Source organism: Mastigoproctus giganteus, chromosome 6 (assembly GCF_048544385.1).
Source record: "Mastigoproctus giganteus isolate SK-2022 chromosome 6, ASM4854438v1, whole genome shotgun sequence".
NCBI classification, from domain to species: domain Eukaryota; kingdom Metazoa; phylum Arthropoda; class Arachnida; order Uropygi; family Thelyphonidae; genus Mastigoproctus; species Mastigoproctus giganteus.
This window is the reverse complement of record NC_143580.1, coordinates 175664450-175680249: the sequence shown is the minus strand read 5'-3', so window position 1 is coordinate 175680249 and position 15800 is coordinate 175664450. Positions and strand designations below refer to the sequence as shown.

The following is a 15800-nucleotide window of genomic DNA, read 5'->3' as shown; positions in this document are numbered from 1 at the left end:
GTAGTGGTATACCTAACCATAACATACATGGTGACATGAGGCCTGGCAGGCTTATATATTTATTTTTTAATTGGTTTTTAAAAATTCTACTTACAGTACCGATGCTTGGCCTTTTCCTAATGAATTGAAATACTTATTAAATGTAATTATTTACTTTTTTAATGAAAAATTTAAATTTTAAAATAACACTATAAACATAGTGTTTTTTTTTTCTCATAACAACTGTGAAATGCGCTATATTAAGAGAATTTTTTCTCATAATTTCTCTTAATGTAGTGCACAAGTCACTTCTAAAACTACTGCATAAAACTTTGTGTATATTTATTATTATTATTATTATTATTATTAGCTATATGGTGCAAAGAAGCCTGGCGCTTATGCTGCACTAGCCAAAAAAAAAAATTTCCCGAGTTACCCTAAGAGAGAGAGAGAGAGAGAGAGAGAGAGAGAGAGGGAATCAAAAGTAGTAGAAGGGAATCGCCAAGAAAGAGAAGAATGATGATATCCAGCTCAGGACCCTGGGTGTGCCAAGCCAATACTCACCAGATATGAACTCCATTTAGAAAGCTAAACAGACAAAGAGCCACTAATCTCAAAATGGTGAATAACAATTTTGCTGCTGGCTTTTCAAATGAACTTTTTGACCTGCAACTGAAAACCAGACTGAGTCAATCTGGATTGGACAGGGCAGAGACATTTTTGGGCTTTCTTCTTCTTCTTCTTCTTCTTGCTGAGTGAATTAATCAGCAATAAGAAATATTGTTCAAGAATAAGGCCTAAATGGATATCAGACGAACTAATGAGAGTTGGAGCTTAGAAGAAAATGCATGGGATGCATCTAAATTATCAGACAACACAGAAGTCTAGGGTAGATATAAGCTAGTCTGTAATCAAGTCAAAAAGGAGGTTAGGCAAGCGAAGACAGATTATGAGAAATCCTTGGCAAGGGATGCAAATAAAAACAGCAAAGACTTCTTTACTCTAGAAGGAAATGAATAAATCAGATTGGTCCATTTGATATTGATGGTTGGACGTTAATGATTCTACTCAGGTAGCTGAAAAACTGAATGAGTATATATTGCATCTACATTCACACATGAGGAATTTTGTAGGGAAATACTGTAACAGGGAGCTAAATGATTTTGTAATAACTGAGAGCAAACTGGAGGAGAAATTGAAGTTAAACATAAGAAATGCATCTGGGGTGAATTGGGTCTATCCAGTTATATAAAGGAAGGTAGCAAAGTAAGTAAGTAAGCAAACCCTTAGCCATAATTATGAGAGCATCCTTGGATTCATGGGAGGTTCCCACAGACTGCAGATGTGCAAATGTATCCCCAATTCACAAAGGGGGGATCACATAGTGACACAAGTAATTACAGAAATTTAGGGGAATTACATTCCTGTGGAAAATAATGAAGTCACTGGTTAAAGAAGCAATGCAAGGTGATTATGGTGGTGTAATTGTCTGCAGCTATAGTTCAGACAGAGCATGGGCTTATTATGGGAAAATCTTGTCTGACCAATCTGATTGGATATGGTCACAAAAGAACTGGATGCAAAAAATTATTTTGATATCATTTACTTGGATTGCAGGAAAGCTTTTGATACTGCTGCACAAAAAAAGACTGCTGTACAAATTAGAGCAGTATGGCATTAAGGACAAATTACTGCTATGGATAAAGGGATGGTTGAGTGGGAGAAGACAGAGAGTGGTAATCAATGGACACTGCTCTTAATAGGCTAATATTATTAGTGGAGTTCCCCAGGGTTCGGTATTGGGCCCATTGTTGTTTTCTATATTTATCAATGGTATCAATGAAGAAGGTATATCAGGCTTAATGTGCATGTTCACAAATGATACAAAGGTTGGCGGGGTTAGTAAATGAGAGCAAGCTGCTGCAACAGTATCTAGAAAAGTTGGGCAAATGGGCTGAAAAGTGGTAACTGAAGTTTACCATTGGCAAATGCAAAGTACCGCATATGGTTAGCAGTAACACCAGAATAATGTACCAACTGTGCAGTACAACTGTACATTCAGGGTAGTGAGAAAACGAAAAACACCTGGGGATAATTGTGCAGTCAGATATGAAATTTTCTGAGCAGTGCTGATGGCCTACAAGAGTAGCTCATGATGTCTTGTCAATGATATACAGGAACGTTACTAGCAGGGATAAGGAGGTTGTTATCCCTTGTATAAGGCAATGGTCAGGCCACACCTTCAGTGCTATGTAGAGATCTGGAGGCCTCATTTTAGGAAGGATGCAGAGCTGCTGGAACGAATACAGAGAAAGGAAATGAGAGTTAGGCTTTGAATGGTTTGAGCAAGTTCAATGCTGATGGGATTTTTCCTTGTTCTCAGATTATGCAATTGAAGGGGCTTAAATTCAAACTGATGAAAGACAGTTGCAGAACAGATGTACAGAAATTTGTCTTTAGCTAGCAAGTGGTTGATTGATGGAACAGACTTCCATCTGTTACTGTGGATGTCCAGTTCTCCCTTAAATAAATTTAAGGAAGAACTGGACAAACCTTTGGAGTGAATAGATAAGTGAAGAGTGAAGGTTTTTTTTTTTTTTTTTTTTTGGCTTTTGCTGTATAAGCTTGCTTTCTTGCATCATACTAATGCTTCTACTACTAATGCTAATGCTTGTTGGTATAAAGTATTTAAAAAAGACAATGAACTGAAAACAGACATGTATGAATATGGAGAAACAAAGTAAAGGTATCAGCAGGATAAATTATGAAAAATAAAAGCATCAAAAACTCAAAATACTTTCAAAGGAATCTGTTTCTTTTTTCATATCAGGCTTCATCATTAACAGCAATAAGAAATTGCTGAAGTAAGAATAAAATAAAGTCTGTCGAGGAACTATTGTAGTAATTCAATAAATATTGATTGGAAGAGAATGCAAGAGTTAAAAAATTCAAGAAAAGCTGATGAGATTGTATGCCACTTTTTTTCCAGGTGGAGTTTAACATAAACTGCAAAGATGGATTTAGCAGAAGTATTGGCAATGTGATGCCAATACTTCTGTCAATATTGGCAATGTGATGACTGCTGCTGTATAAGCTTTGCTTATACAGCAGCAGCTGCAGTCAAAAACACTGAGTTTCCCCATTTCTTACAACAATTTGTCCCAACCTTCCTTAAATTTATTCAAAGTAATTACCTGCACAACACTATGTGGAAGTTTGTTCCAACAATTTATTAATCTTTGGCTGAATGCAAATTTTGACACATCTAGTCTATAACCAATTCCCTTTACAATTTAAGTTTATGGCCCCTCACATGTTTCACTGAGAAAGAGTAAAGATTTAGTTTACTCAATACTTTTAAAGAATTATATACTTCAAATAGGTTACCAGGCAGAGGCCCATATACAGTTTCCAGAGACTGCAATTTACAATATTTCATGGTAAGAATTTCCTTTAGTGACTCAAACTAATTTTGGTGCTCTTCCCTTCACCCTTTCCAATTGATCTATGTCCTTACTAAAATGAGGTTTCCACACCTGTATTTAGGAAAAAATAAAACTTTTATTTTCTCTGTAGGCTTTTCTAATATTATTAATTTCTCTGTTACACACTTTTTTTTTTCTTTAAGTCAATGTACGTTCATACCATCAGTCCTGGTTTCTAACTTTGTACTTGCATCTGCTCAATTTAAGCCTTTTAAAGCTTTGCTGTCCAGCATGCTTTTATATATTTTTGCATTAGTTTTTGCTTTATTCAACAATTATTTATATAGATTAATGCTCCTGCGTATAGCACTATTCCACTTTTAATGCTCTTTTCTCCTGGTCCCATGGTTAACGAAGTGCCATGCATTTTTTAATGGTTATAGCACTCCCACTTAAATGGTTTCTAATTCATATTACTTTTTTTTAAGGTCCCAAGAAGGATTAAATACAGATATAATTGTCTTTCCTCTTGGTAAAGAGATGATAAAGACAAAATCTTGGAATCATTGATCATGCAGTTTTTTTAACTTCATAAAGCTGTTCCTGTTGCAGGTGATGTTCATTTCATATTTAACTCAAACTGTTAAAGACAGAACAACAATCCAGTGTCCAGCTATTCATCCTTGCTGAGGGCAAATACTATTGATTTTAAAAACAAGATGAATAGGGTATACAAATGGAATCTTTTGTGTGTGCATGCGTTTAACACATGCATCAACAAATTTCATTAATGACAGCATTTTTATTATGTTAATGCTACATTTATCACATTTACAGTATATATGGTAATACTCAACATGATTAGTTTGATTTAATGAAATCTTTTTAAAAATACTGATTCTTTATAAGTGAAACAAAACTTGAAGTTGCCAAAAAAAAAAAAAAAAAGTGTGGTACATAAGTATACAGATTTTCAACTTAAATATAAACCAGTGCACTGCTTTATTTAAACTTTAATTCATATAAATGCACTGTTCTGGAAATTTTAAAACTTGAATCTCCCTCTTTGCTCTCAGAATTGTTACTCAGTAGCATGTATTATATTAGATAACACTGCACATGTTCTTGAACTTATCGGTAAGGGTATCCAATCCACATGTTGGACAAGATTTTGCAGCTTCGGTGAATGGTAAGTTTTAATTATATTTAGCTGTTTTATTGACTTAATTGTTATTTTAAATTATTTTCTATAAGTAGCTTATAGACCTAGTCAGGCTCCTTGGTTTATTTTGAATTTAGATAGCGAGATTTTGAAAGTTAAGTAATACTTATTGTCCATAGATTTACTGTTCGTAACTTGCCGGCATTGTTATACAATACAATGTAAATCCCAAACTAGGTAGTGTCAAAACACGTAGCACTGTATTAGAAATCTGTTAGCTTAGTATAGTATTATCAATTAATTAGTAAAATTTATTAACCTTATTAAACTTCATTGTGAATTTAATTTTACTTTTTAACTAAATACATATAACGACTTAGATTTTACAAATGTAACATTATAAATTAATAACTGGATAGGAGATACGAAAGTCACATAACGTAACTAGAAGATAATACTTGATACTGAAATATATATATATATATATAGTGTTATAACTGCATTGGGATATAAGTGACTCAGTAAATCATGAATATAAATCATGACTCAGACCAGAGCAGCAAAGCAAAACGCTCAAGCTAATGGGAGTTCTGTGGCTAAGGGGCGAACTGAAGGGGGTGCGGTTGTCCTCTGAATCACAGCCTTTTGAAATGTACTGATTGTTTGATGTTTGTGGAGCAATCAGGAATGGGACATGATATTGCCAAGGGGAATGTCTTTGTGTGTGCATGCGATGTAAGGAAATCAGGTGCTAACTCAGCGTTGTTATGGGCCTATATGAGCGCTTGAAGGACAGGGTGGATGTCCTCGAGGGATTTAAATTGAGGAGTCCATCAAGCTCTCAGCTGCCCACATCAATGCCAGAGCTTGCACTTGAACTTCATGCAACACAATGGCAACCCCCAAGGCAGAATGCGCTGATCCCCCCCCAGGAACTAGTAGTTGTCGGTGACTCTAATGTCAGGGAAACGGGGAACATATTGTGCAAAAAGGAGAGGTGGAACAGGACCAGGGTATGTCTGCCAGGGGCAAAGGTTAATGATGTTGTAGAGCAGATATCATCTTTTAAGGGCACAAAACGTGATATTGTTGTACACGTTGGCACTAATGATATTAAGAGTAGGAGACCGGGGGAATTACTTAACAAGTACAGGTTGATGTTGAAAAAAAAAAAGCTGTGAGTTAGGGCTGAATTTGAACGTGTCTGCAATTCTGCCCAGACGTGATATGATGAGAGCCTTGTCGATAAATTCAGCCATGGAGTGATTGTGCAAGGCTCAAGGGTAGAATTTTTCTCAGCCTGGTCTGTGTTTGTTAACAGGAGAGACTGCAACTACAAGGATGGAATACACTTAAATAGAATAGGGCGCAAGAATATTTGCTGATGCTATCGAAGCAGTGCTAAGTGAGTCGGAAAACTGATAGCTTGGGGGGGAGGGGATACACAGACTAATGAATTAACAGTAACTACTGGCAGAGGTGAAAGTGATTCTTGCACTGCTTCTATAGGAATGAGCAGAAGCCTGGAAAACAAGATGCAGGATATTTCAGAGACTGCTGGGAGTCATTGGAGAACATATAAATACATGGGCTGTGTTAGGTTAGCTAAGAATAGGAACAGGTGCATGTATACTTGCGTATACATCAATGCAAGGAGTCTGGTAAATGAATTTGAGGTGTTGGTCAAAAGATCAAAGGCAGATATTGTCGGGATATCAGAGACGTGGTGGCACACAGATATAAGGAATGCAGAATGAAATTTGGGGAGAACAATGTGCACAGGAAGGATAGATAGGATAGGAAGGGAGTAGGGTTTATGCTATTAGTTAAGAAACACATAAAATTCAAGGAAGTACAGCAAGTCAACATGGCTCTACAGTGCAGTGTCGAGTCAGTTTGGTGTGATATAAACACTGGAAAAGCAAAATTGAGGGTAGGAGTGTGTTATAGGCCTAATGACTCTGATGAGTATAATAAGACACTGTACAGGGAAATAGAGTGGGCCAGTAAATCAGAGAGTCTTATAATGGGGGATTTTAATTTCCCAGATATTGACTGGAATTTGGGGGCTGGTCACTCACACTAGCAAGGCTTTTGTGGATTTATTGGATGATTGTTTTCTACATCAGCATGCTCGAGGGCAACTAGAGGAAGTAATACTCTTTATCTGATTATCAGTAGTAATTCTTCATTCATTAAGAATCTGCAGATAAAGGAACCACTAGGTGGCAGTGATCACAGTTTGCTGAAATGGGATTTACTCAAAGAGGTAACTACCATCAGGGGTAAAGGGACGGTTTTTGCTTTCATAAAGGTGACTACAGTGCTCTGAGACAGTATTTATATTCTATACGGTGGGACCAACTGATGATGTCACCAACAACAAATTCAAAATGGGAAGCATTCAAAGAATTAACCTTGGTAGCTACTAGACTTTTCATGCCAACTAAGAAATATTATTCAAGGTTTAGGCCTAAATGGATATCAAATGAACTAATGGGACATGTGGCAGAGAAGAAAAATGCATGGGATATATATAAATTAATGGGTGCAATGGAAGCTTATGATAGATATAAGCTGGTCTGTAACCAAATCAAAAAGGAGGTTGGACAGGCAAAGGCAGATTACGAGAATTCTTTGGCAAAGGATGCAAAGAAAGCTGCAAAGGGTTCTTTACTTATGTAAACTCTAGAAGGAAGGGGATGAATCAGATTGGTCCACTTGATATCAATGGTTCAACTGTTGATGATCCTGCTCAGGTAGCTAACAAACTAAATGAGTATTTTGCATCTATATTCACATCTGAGGAGTTATTCAGAGAGGGGAATTCCAGAGGTGAATTAAACTCTGGCAGAGCTAGATGATTTTATAATAACTGAGAGCCAAGTGGAGGAGAAATTATTGAAAATAAATATGAGAAAGGCACCTGGGGTGGATGGGATCTATCCAGTTACATTAAAAGAGGCAGCAAATTAAGTAAGCAAACCTTTAGCCATAATTATGAGAGCTTCCTTGGACTCTGGGGAGGTACCCATGGAATGGAGATATGCAAATGTGACCTCAATTCACAAAGGAGAATCAAAGGGAGACACAGACCTGTTAGTTAACTTCTGTTGCAGGGAAATTAATGGAAGCACTGCAGGATCATTTAGACAAGGCTTCAGTTATAACTTGGACACAGCACGGGTTTGTTAAGGGGAAGTCTTATCTGACCAATTTGATTGAATACTATGATGTGGGGCACCTCCGTAGCCAGGTGGGCAGGAGCAGCAGTGCGTAGCACACGCTTCTTGATTAGACTGGGGTTCGAGCCCACGACCACCAAATACGGAGGATGCGGAAAGGTCAGGGAATGACCACCGCATATCCCTGGAGCACTATGGCCTTAATTGCTAATGTTCCTAAAATCCAAATAACAAACAAACTATGATGTGGTCACAAAGGAACTGGATGCAGGGAATAATTTTGATATGTTATATTTGGATCTTAGAAAGGCTTTTGATACTGTTTCACATGGAAGACTGCTGCAAAAATTGGAGCAGTGTAGTATTGGAGGCAAATTGCTGCAATGTATAAAGGGATAGTTGAGTGAGAGAAGGCAGAGAGTGGTAATCAATGGACACTGCTCTTCGTGGGTCTAATGTTATTAGTGGAGTCCCCCAGAGTTCGGTGCTGGGCCAATTGTTGTTTGGTGTATTTATCAATGATATCAATGAAGGTATATCAGGCTTAATGTCCAAGTTAGCAGATGATACGAAGGTGACAGGGTTGTTAATGACACAAATGACAGTATGCTGCTGCACCAGGATCTAGAAAAGCTGTGCAGATGGGCTGAGAGGTGGCAATTGAAGTTGTACATTGACAAATTTAAAGTATTGCATATGGGAAGCAGTAACCACAGAGTAACAATTGTGTGGTACTACACTTACAGTGGTAGAGAATGAAAAGGACCTGGGGGTAATTGTGCAGGCAGATATGAAGTTTTCTGAGAAGTGCAGATGGTCTGCAAGAGTAGCTCGTTGTGCCTTGTCAATGATATACAGGAATTTTTCTAGTAGGAATAAGGTGGTGATTATCTCCTCGTATAAGGCAATTGTCAGGCCACACTTTGAGTACTGTATACAGGTCTGGAGGCCACTCATTTTTAGAAGGATGTAGAGCTGTTGGAACAAGTATAGGGAAGGGCAACAAGATTAATGAATGCAATGAAGAGTTGCACTTACGAAGAAAGACTTAAGTTTTGCAGATTACAGTATATGGAGACTAGGCACCTGCGAGGTGATCTGATTGAGGTGTATAAAGCCTTCAATGGTTTGAGCATGCTCAATGCTGATGGGGTTCTTCCTCTTGCTCAGAATAATCGCCTGAGAGGGCATAAATTCAAATTGAAGAAAGACAGTTGTAGGATAGATGTGTGGAGTTTGCCTTTAGCCAGCCGGTGGTTGATTGCTGGAACAAACTTCCATCTGTCATTGTAGAAGTTGATAGTTTAAATAGGTTCAAGACGGAACTACACAAACATTTGGAGCAAGTGGATGGGTGAAATGAGAAGGTTGGTTTTTTTTTTTTTTTTTTTGGCTAATGCTATATAAGCTTGCTTTCTTGCATCATGTGCCTTTACTAATGATAATGTTAAACACAGTTAGAGAGAGAGAGAGAAAAAAAAAAAAAAAACTAAAAAAATCAGTTATCCACTAAAATAATCAAGAAAATGAAAAACAGTCTCCAAAAGGCATTCCCAGTTGTAATGTTTTCTTGCTTCTATCTCTTTGGTGCCAGTTTCTTCAAAAGCACTACAATGGAAGTTTACATATTTTTATATATATATAAAAATATAGTTTTATATCAGTCAAATTCAAAATTATTCTAAATATTCAGTAAAGTACATGCCAAAGCCAAGCTGAAGAAGCCTAGTTTTGGCATGTAAATATTTTTTTGTTGGTTGTCAATAGTGTAAGTCAGGGGTGGGGGGGGGGTTCCCAATATTTTGTTGACTGTGAGCCACATATAATTTTCATAATATCTGACAAATCACCATAGAGAATCTTTTATTTAAACTTTAATTCATATAATTGTAATGTTCTGGAAATTTTACAAGTTGAATCTCCCTCTTTTCTCTCAGAATTGTTACTCAGTAGCATGTATTATATTAGATAACACTGCACACTTTCTTGAACTTAAATCCACTCCTTTCTATTGAAAGATACAAGAGATTTCCCCCACCTCTAAATTACAGTAGTCAGGAAATGCTTGGGATGACTCTGTAAGCCACATGAAGCTTGTGAACCACACATTAGATGGTTCACAAGACTTTCCACCCCAGTGTAGCGACTACACTTGCACAACCTGGACAATTTTTTTTGAGTTAAGGGGTTATAAAAATACTATGTTCTTTTTTTGCTTGCCATTTTCTTGTAGCTTTTCCCAAAGAGGTAGGATGCACGCAGTCCAACCTCTTTATTTCTTCCAAGGTCTATCCATTTCATCTTTATATTCAGTACATAACTTCCATCAATATTGTATTTTATGTTTTACTTTTCTCTAAATTCATCTTTACAGTTTGCATTCAATTCTATGCTCACAAAAGTGTCAGTAGGCATTTTTTTTTTTTCAGTCCTGCAATCTATTTCAGTCAATCTTTATTGAATTACTACATTAGTAATTCTTGGTGGACTATATTTTATTCTTACTTCAAAATTTTGTTGTGCTGTTTGTGATTAACTCTGGGCTGGCAAAAAAGAGATGGATCACTGGAATATTTGAGTTCTTTGTGCTTGCAGTGCTTACTCTGTATTTAAGTCATGCATATTTATTGTGCATACATAATCTTCTATAATGTTTTTGTGAAAAAATTAGATGGCCAGCAATGTTCTTGTAATTTGTAAAACAGTATCTTTTGCAACTGGGTATAAGATTTGATCAGAATCAATTGCTCAGTGCACCTTTTCAGTGTTACCATTTTCTCAAGGAATAATCTCAAGGAATCATACTCAAGGAATAATACTATTTACAACATCTCAAGGAATAATACTATTTACAACTTCATAATGTATCAAAAAAAGAAGAAGAAGGAAAAAAAAAAAAGAATTCCCTAAACAATGGGTTGCCTGTTTATCTTGGCCACTTTTATTTTTTTAGGTATTGAAGTTGTTTAAAATAATTTGTGTTCACTCTGTACATTTTTACATGACAGATTGTGCACTTTTTTAAAAAAAAAATGTCAAGAAAAATGGAGTTCCTGAGCTATAAAACTATAGCTGAGAAACAGCAAACTTTTAATTGGTGAAAGCTTTCATTGGATTTCTTTTATTTTTAATTTGACAACATTGTTGTATAGGAAACTTTGGAAGCACAGAAAACCTTCTTCAGTAAATATAATAAGCATTATTTTAAATATTCATAAACTACATACCAGTGTGCCAATCTCTTTGGAACTGCAAAGTTCATGGCTCCAATAATTAGAATAATACTGCCGTTGAAGTTTAGTGAAAGATCCTGCTGCATATATGTATTTGTCATTGGTTCTAAAATAATTATCAATAACAAGTTTTCCATCAAATACAAGATCAGCATTGGAAAGAGCTGTATAAAACGACAACAAATAATAGGAAGAATATTTTTAGAATATGAAAGTAAGAGCATATAAATTCATTAATTAAACAAATTATTTTTATTAATAACTTCCAGTTAAGGATATTTTACTGCATTTAAACTACATTTTGTAGTTATTTATTCCTGCATGAAGCAGTAAACTTGTCAGGGCCGGCCACAAACATATTTAACCAGTTCTGTCAAACAGGGCCCCATACTCAAATGGTCTAAATAATAAAATCATCCGTGTCTTTTCTGCATTTCTATCAACGAGTCTACTGCCATATTAATGTCTAGTTACCCACTTGCACATGTTGACTTGAAAATTGCTAGAAGTAGGGTGTATACTTCATTATCAATATTTATGTTTCATTTGACATTGAACATAGGAAGTTATTTAAAAATATAATTTTTACGTTATATTCACTTTCAATTTTTTTTTTTTTTGTCCTTGCCTTTTCACATTATTATATGGGGTCAGTGTTTTTTATTGTTTTGGCATGCAATTTTTACGGTCGGATGCCCTTCCTGACACCAACCCTCACCCTTTATCTGGGCTGGGGATATGCGATGGTCATTCCCTGACCTTCTGCATCCTCTGTATTTGGTGGGCACAGGCTCGAACTCCAGTCTAATCAAGAAGTATGTGCTACGCACTACTGCTGCTGCTGCCCACCTGGCTATGGAGGCGTCATTATATTCACTTTCAATAATATCTGTATTGCTTTTAACTTCTGGAGGTAAGGAAATAATGAGTAAGTAGAATCTTATTTTACAAAAATTGTCATAATGGTTTGAGTTCAAATGCTATGTCCACAAGTACCTAGCATTCGCTAGATGTTTTCTAAAATATTAAAATTGTTATAAAGAATAGCAAGTCATTATTATTGTATTGTATCATTTACCAAAGTGATATTATAAATATCACTTTAGTAAATGAAAATGTGTAATATTTCTTAGTTACTGTAAATTTTTGAAAAAATAAAAAATTAAAAATCTCTATTACAAAAACACCCCATATAAGTTTTGAACAGGATTTGCAAGTAATTCTTGAACAAGGCTCCACAAATTTTGGGACTGACCCTGAAACCCAAACGTATTGTGCTGTATCAGCTCACAGGATATGAGCTATTACCAGAGTTGTTGTTAACTACCTTGTATGTATTTGTGAATTCTATTTTAATGTTATCAAATGATTCAACTATAAATCCAGAGCTGCGAATAAAGCTCTTGAATCGAATGGCTAAAATTATATACACCTAATGCATGGTTAAAGTATGCAATGCATTCTTAAAAAACTGGATTAACTGAATGTATGCTAACTGAATATTAATTTCCATATAAACTCATAACTTGCCAAGATAAATTCCTGAAGATACCAATAATTTTTTTTTTTTTAAATGAAACATGAATAAATACAATTACTGGACATACCCGATAAAGAAATTTGATCACAAGTTGTGTTCTTATTTTCATCAGAAAGAATCTTACAGCAAATGGTGACATCACCATGGTGGCCTCTGATAATATGGCAAATGGTGGCCTCTGCTAATATTACTCCTTTCAACACTGGGATAGGAATCCTCTATGACTCCTGTCTCTTCTGCCTTCATTATGATTTCTTTTAAACATTTCAAGTTCAGGCTCATTGAGAGGGGCACTGGAGGTTTCGTCATCACTATCATCCCTTTCTTCGATTTGCATTTGTGCCTGAAACTCAAACAAATCATTAGAATACGAAAGGTTATGAGGGCTTCTGTATGAGACTCAGCAACTTATTTTCAGTATCCATTTCCCAGTAAAGGTGTTTCATTATGTCTAGGATTTCCTTTGTGACATTTTCGTGCATTTTTTGGAAATAAAAATAGTCATGGTCAAACCGCAGGCAGAGTTTTATCCAACAACCCTTCACAGAAATTTACTGGAAAGATATCCAGTAAATTTCTGGATATCTTTCCAGCTTACAGAAATGTTTCTCACTGCCATAAAGATTTTATTTCAGTATAACATAAGTAACAACACATCATAGCATAAGAGTTAGCATTAGCATTAGTAGAGGCACACGAAAGAAAGCATATACTGCATCAGCCAAAAAAAAAACCCTTCCCATTTCACTGATCCATTCATTCCAAATGTTTGTCTAGTTTTGCCTTGAATTTATTTAAGCTATCAACTTCCACAACAACAAATGGAAGTTTGTTCCAGCAATCAACTACACACAGGTTAAAGGAAAACTTCTGCACATGTATTCTACAACTGTCTATCCTCAGTCTGAATCTATGCCCCCTTGGGTTTGTAATCTGAGCAAGAGGAAGAATCCCATCAGCAATAAGCCTACTCAATCCATTCAAGGCCTTATATATCTCAATCAGATCACCTCACAGGTGCCTAGTCTGCAGAAGCTGCAATTTGCAGAACGTAAGCCTTTCTTCATAAGAGTACTCCTTTGTTCCCTTCACCAGCCTTGTTGCCCTACTCTGTACTCGTTCTAGCAACTCTACATCTTTCCTAAAATGAGGCTTCCAGAACTTTATACAGTACTCAAGGTGTGGCCTGACCATTGCCTTATACAAGGGGATAATCACCTCCTTATCCCTGCTAATAAAATTCCTGTATATCATTGACAAGACCCCCATGAGCTACTGTGGCAGCTTTTCTGCATTACTCAGAAAAATTCATATGCCCACACAATTACCCCAAGGACTCTTTCATTCTCCACTACTACCCTGAGTATAACACCACATAGTTGGTACATTTCTCTGGGTTTACTTCAGTTGCCACTTCTCAGCCCATCTACCCAATTTTCCAGACCCGATGCAGCAGCAGCATACTGTCATTACTGTGATTAAGAACTCTGCCAACCTTTGTATCATCTGCAGACTTGGTATACCTTCATCAATATCACTGATATATACAGTGAAACTTCCCTTTAACGGACAGCCATGGGGAAGAAAATGTGTCCGTTAGAGAGAAGTGTCCGCTAACAAGAAGTCTGAGGGAGAAAAAAAAAAAAAGAAAGAAAGAAAAATCGTTAAACGTTTAATGTAAAATTAAATTAAATTATATACAGATTTTGCACAATATTTTTGTAAATAATATACATACAATTGTGCTATGCATATTATGCTTTATCTTAAGAAAAATACATACAGTAATCACTTATTTTCTTCTGCACCTTCTTCTGGCTGATAATTTTGTTTTCAACATTTGTTTGGAGTGAAGAAACCATCGAAAGTCCTTCAGTATCTTCTTCAGCAGCGAAAAACATTTTTAAACGATTGATTTGTATGAGCGCTTCTTCTATTTTCATCGGTGGTTCGTCATTAATATGTTCTTCGACAGAATGACCTCCTTCCATTTCTTCATCCTCATGGGGAACTTCTTGAAAAATATCGACAATAATGTCGTTGATATCTAAAGCACCATCTTCTGTAGTGAGATTTGAGTCTATATCTTTGTAGCCAGGGTCACTTGTAGCGGAAGTATCGTACATTATCAATAGATGTTGAAGTACTTGTTCTTCTTGGTGCTCCACATTGCTGTTCACAACTTCAATTTTTGCGTTTGAGAAGCCAGACTTTACAAACAGTTCACGACAGTTTGTTTTCTAATTGCGTTTACTGAAGAGGAAATCCATTGAATCACATCTAGGATGCTGATTTTCTTTGCAAGGTCACTCGCACATGTTACATCATTCATGTTTGCAATGAGATGTCTTAAAACACGTTTTCTGTAGGGAAGTTTAAAATTTTTTATTATCCCTTGATCCAAGGGCTGACACTCTGCAGATGTGTTTGGTGGCAGAAAAATGATTTGAATGTTGGACAATTCAATGTGGGGTGAGATGCAGCATTATCCATGAAAAGAATAATTCTTCTGTTTTGACGAATCATGTTTTGGTTAAAGTGACTTATCCATTCGCTCATGATATCTCGTGTCATCCACGCTTTTTTATTAGACTTCCAGTCAACATCCAAAAGATTCAACTTTATGCTCTTGAAACAACGAGGATTTTGTGGGTTTCCTATAACAAGAGGTTGTTCAAAGTCTCCCAGCATATTTGTACACAATAGTACAGTCAAGCGTTCCTTAGAAATTTTTCCGCCCTGGCACTTTTCATTTTTTAGACTCGTGTTTTCAGGATGAGCTTTAAAAAAACAACCCTGTTTCATCACAGTTGTAAATATCCTTAGCTTCAAAATCACGACATAAATCTTCCAATTTGACGGTCCACTCTGTTACAACCCCAGTATCAACAGATCCACCTTCACCACTTATGGTTTTCCAAGAAATTTTATGCCGAGTTTTGAACTTGTCTAGCCATCCCACAGAAGCTTTGAACTCATTTACTCCCATAGATTTTGCAACCTCCAAAGCCTTTTCCCTAATAATAAGCCCATTAATGGGAATTTTTTTAGCACATGCGCGACAAATTTGAAGTCCAACAGTTTTCGGGAATGATTTTTGAACCTGATCATTTACGTGTTCCCAAAATTGTTTGAGCAGTTCATTTTTTTTCTTTAGGATGTCGCTTACCTGCGTCTTCCCGATTTTGAATTTTACAGCGAGATTGCGAACACTATTTTTTTGCCGATCATACGCATTAATGAGTTCGACTATCTTTTAAAGTTAAATGTTTACGA

The 15800-nt window shown here is 36.2% G+C and overlaps 1 protein-coding gene across 1 annotated transcript in view; it reads right to left on the bottom strand.

Annotated features, from left to right (window-relative positions):
* Window positions 1–15800, bottom strand: part of LOC150084765 (cilia- and flagella-associated protein 61) — a 135221-nt gene that overhangs the window by 13160 nt on the left and 106261 nt on the right. Inside the window, exon 4 of the mRNA XM_090375522.1 lies at window positions 10979–11148. Coding sequence (XP_090231648.1) covers window positions 10979–11148 — 170 coding nt within the window. The remainder of the gene's footprint in view (window positions 1–10978; window positions 11149–15800) is intronic.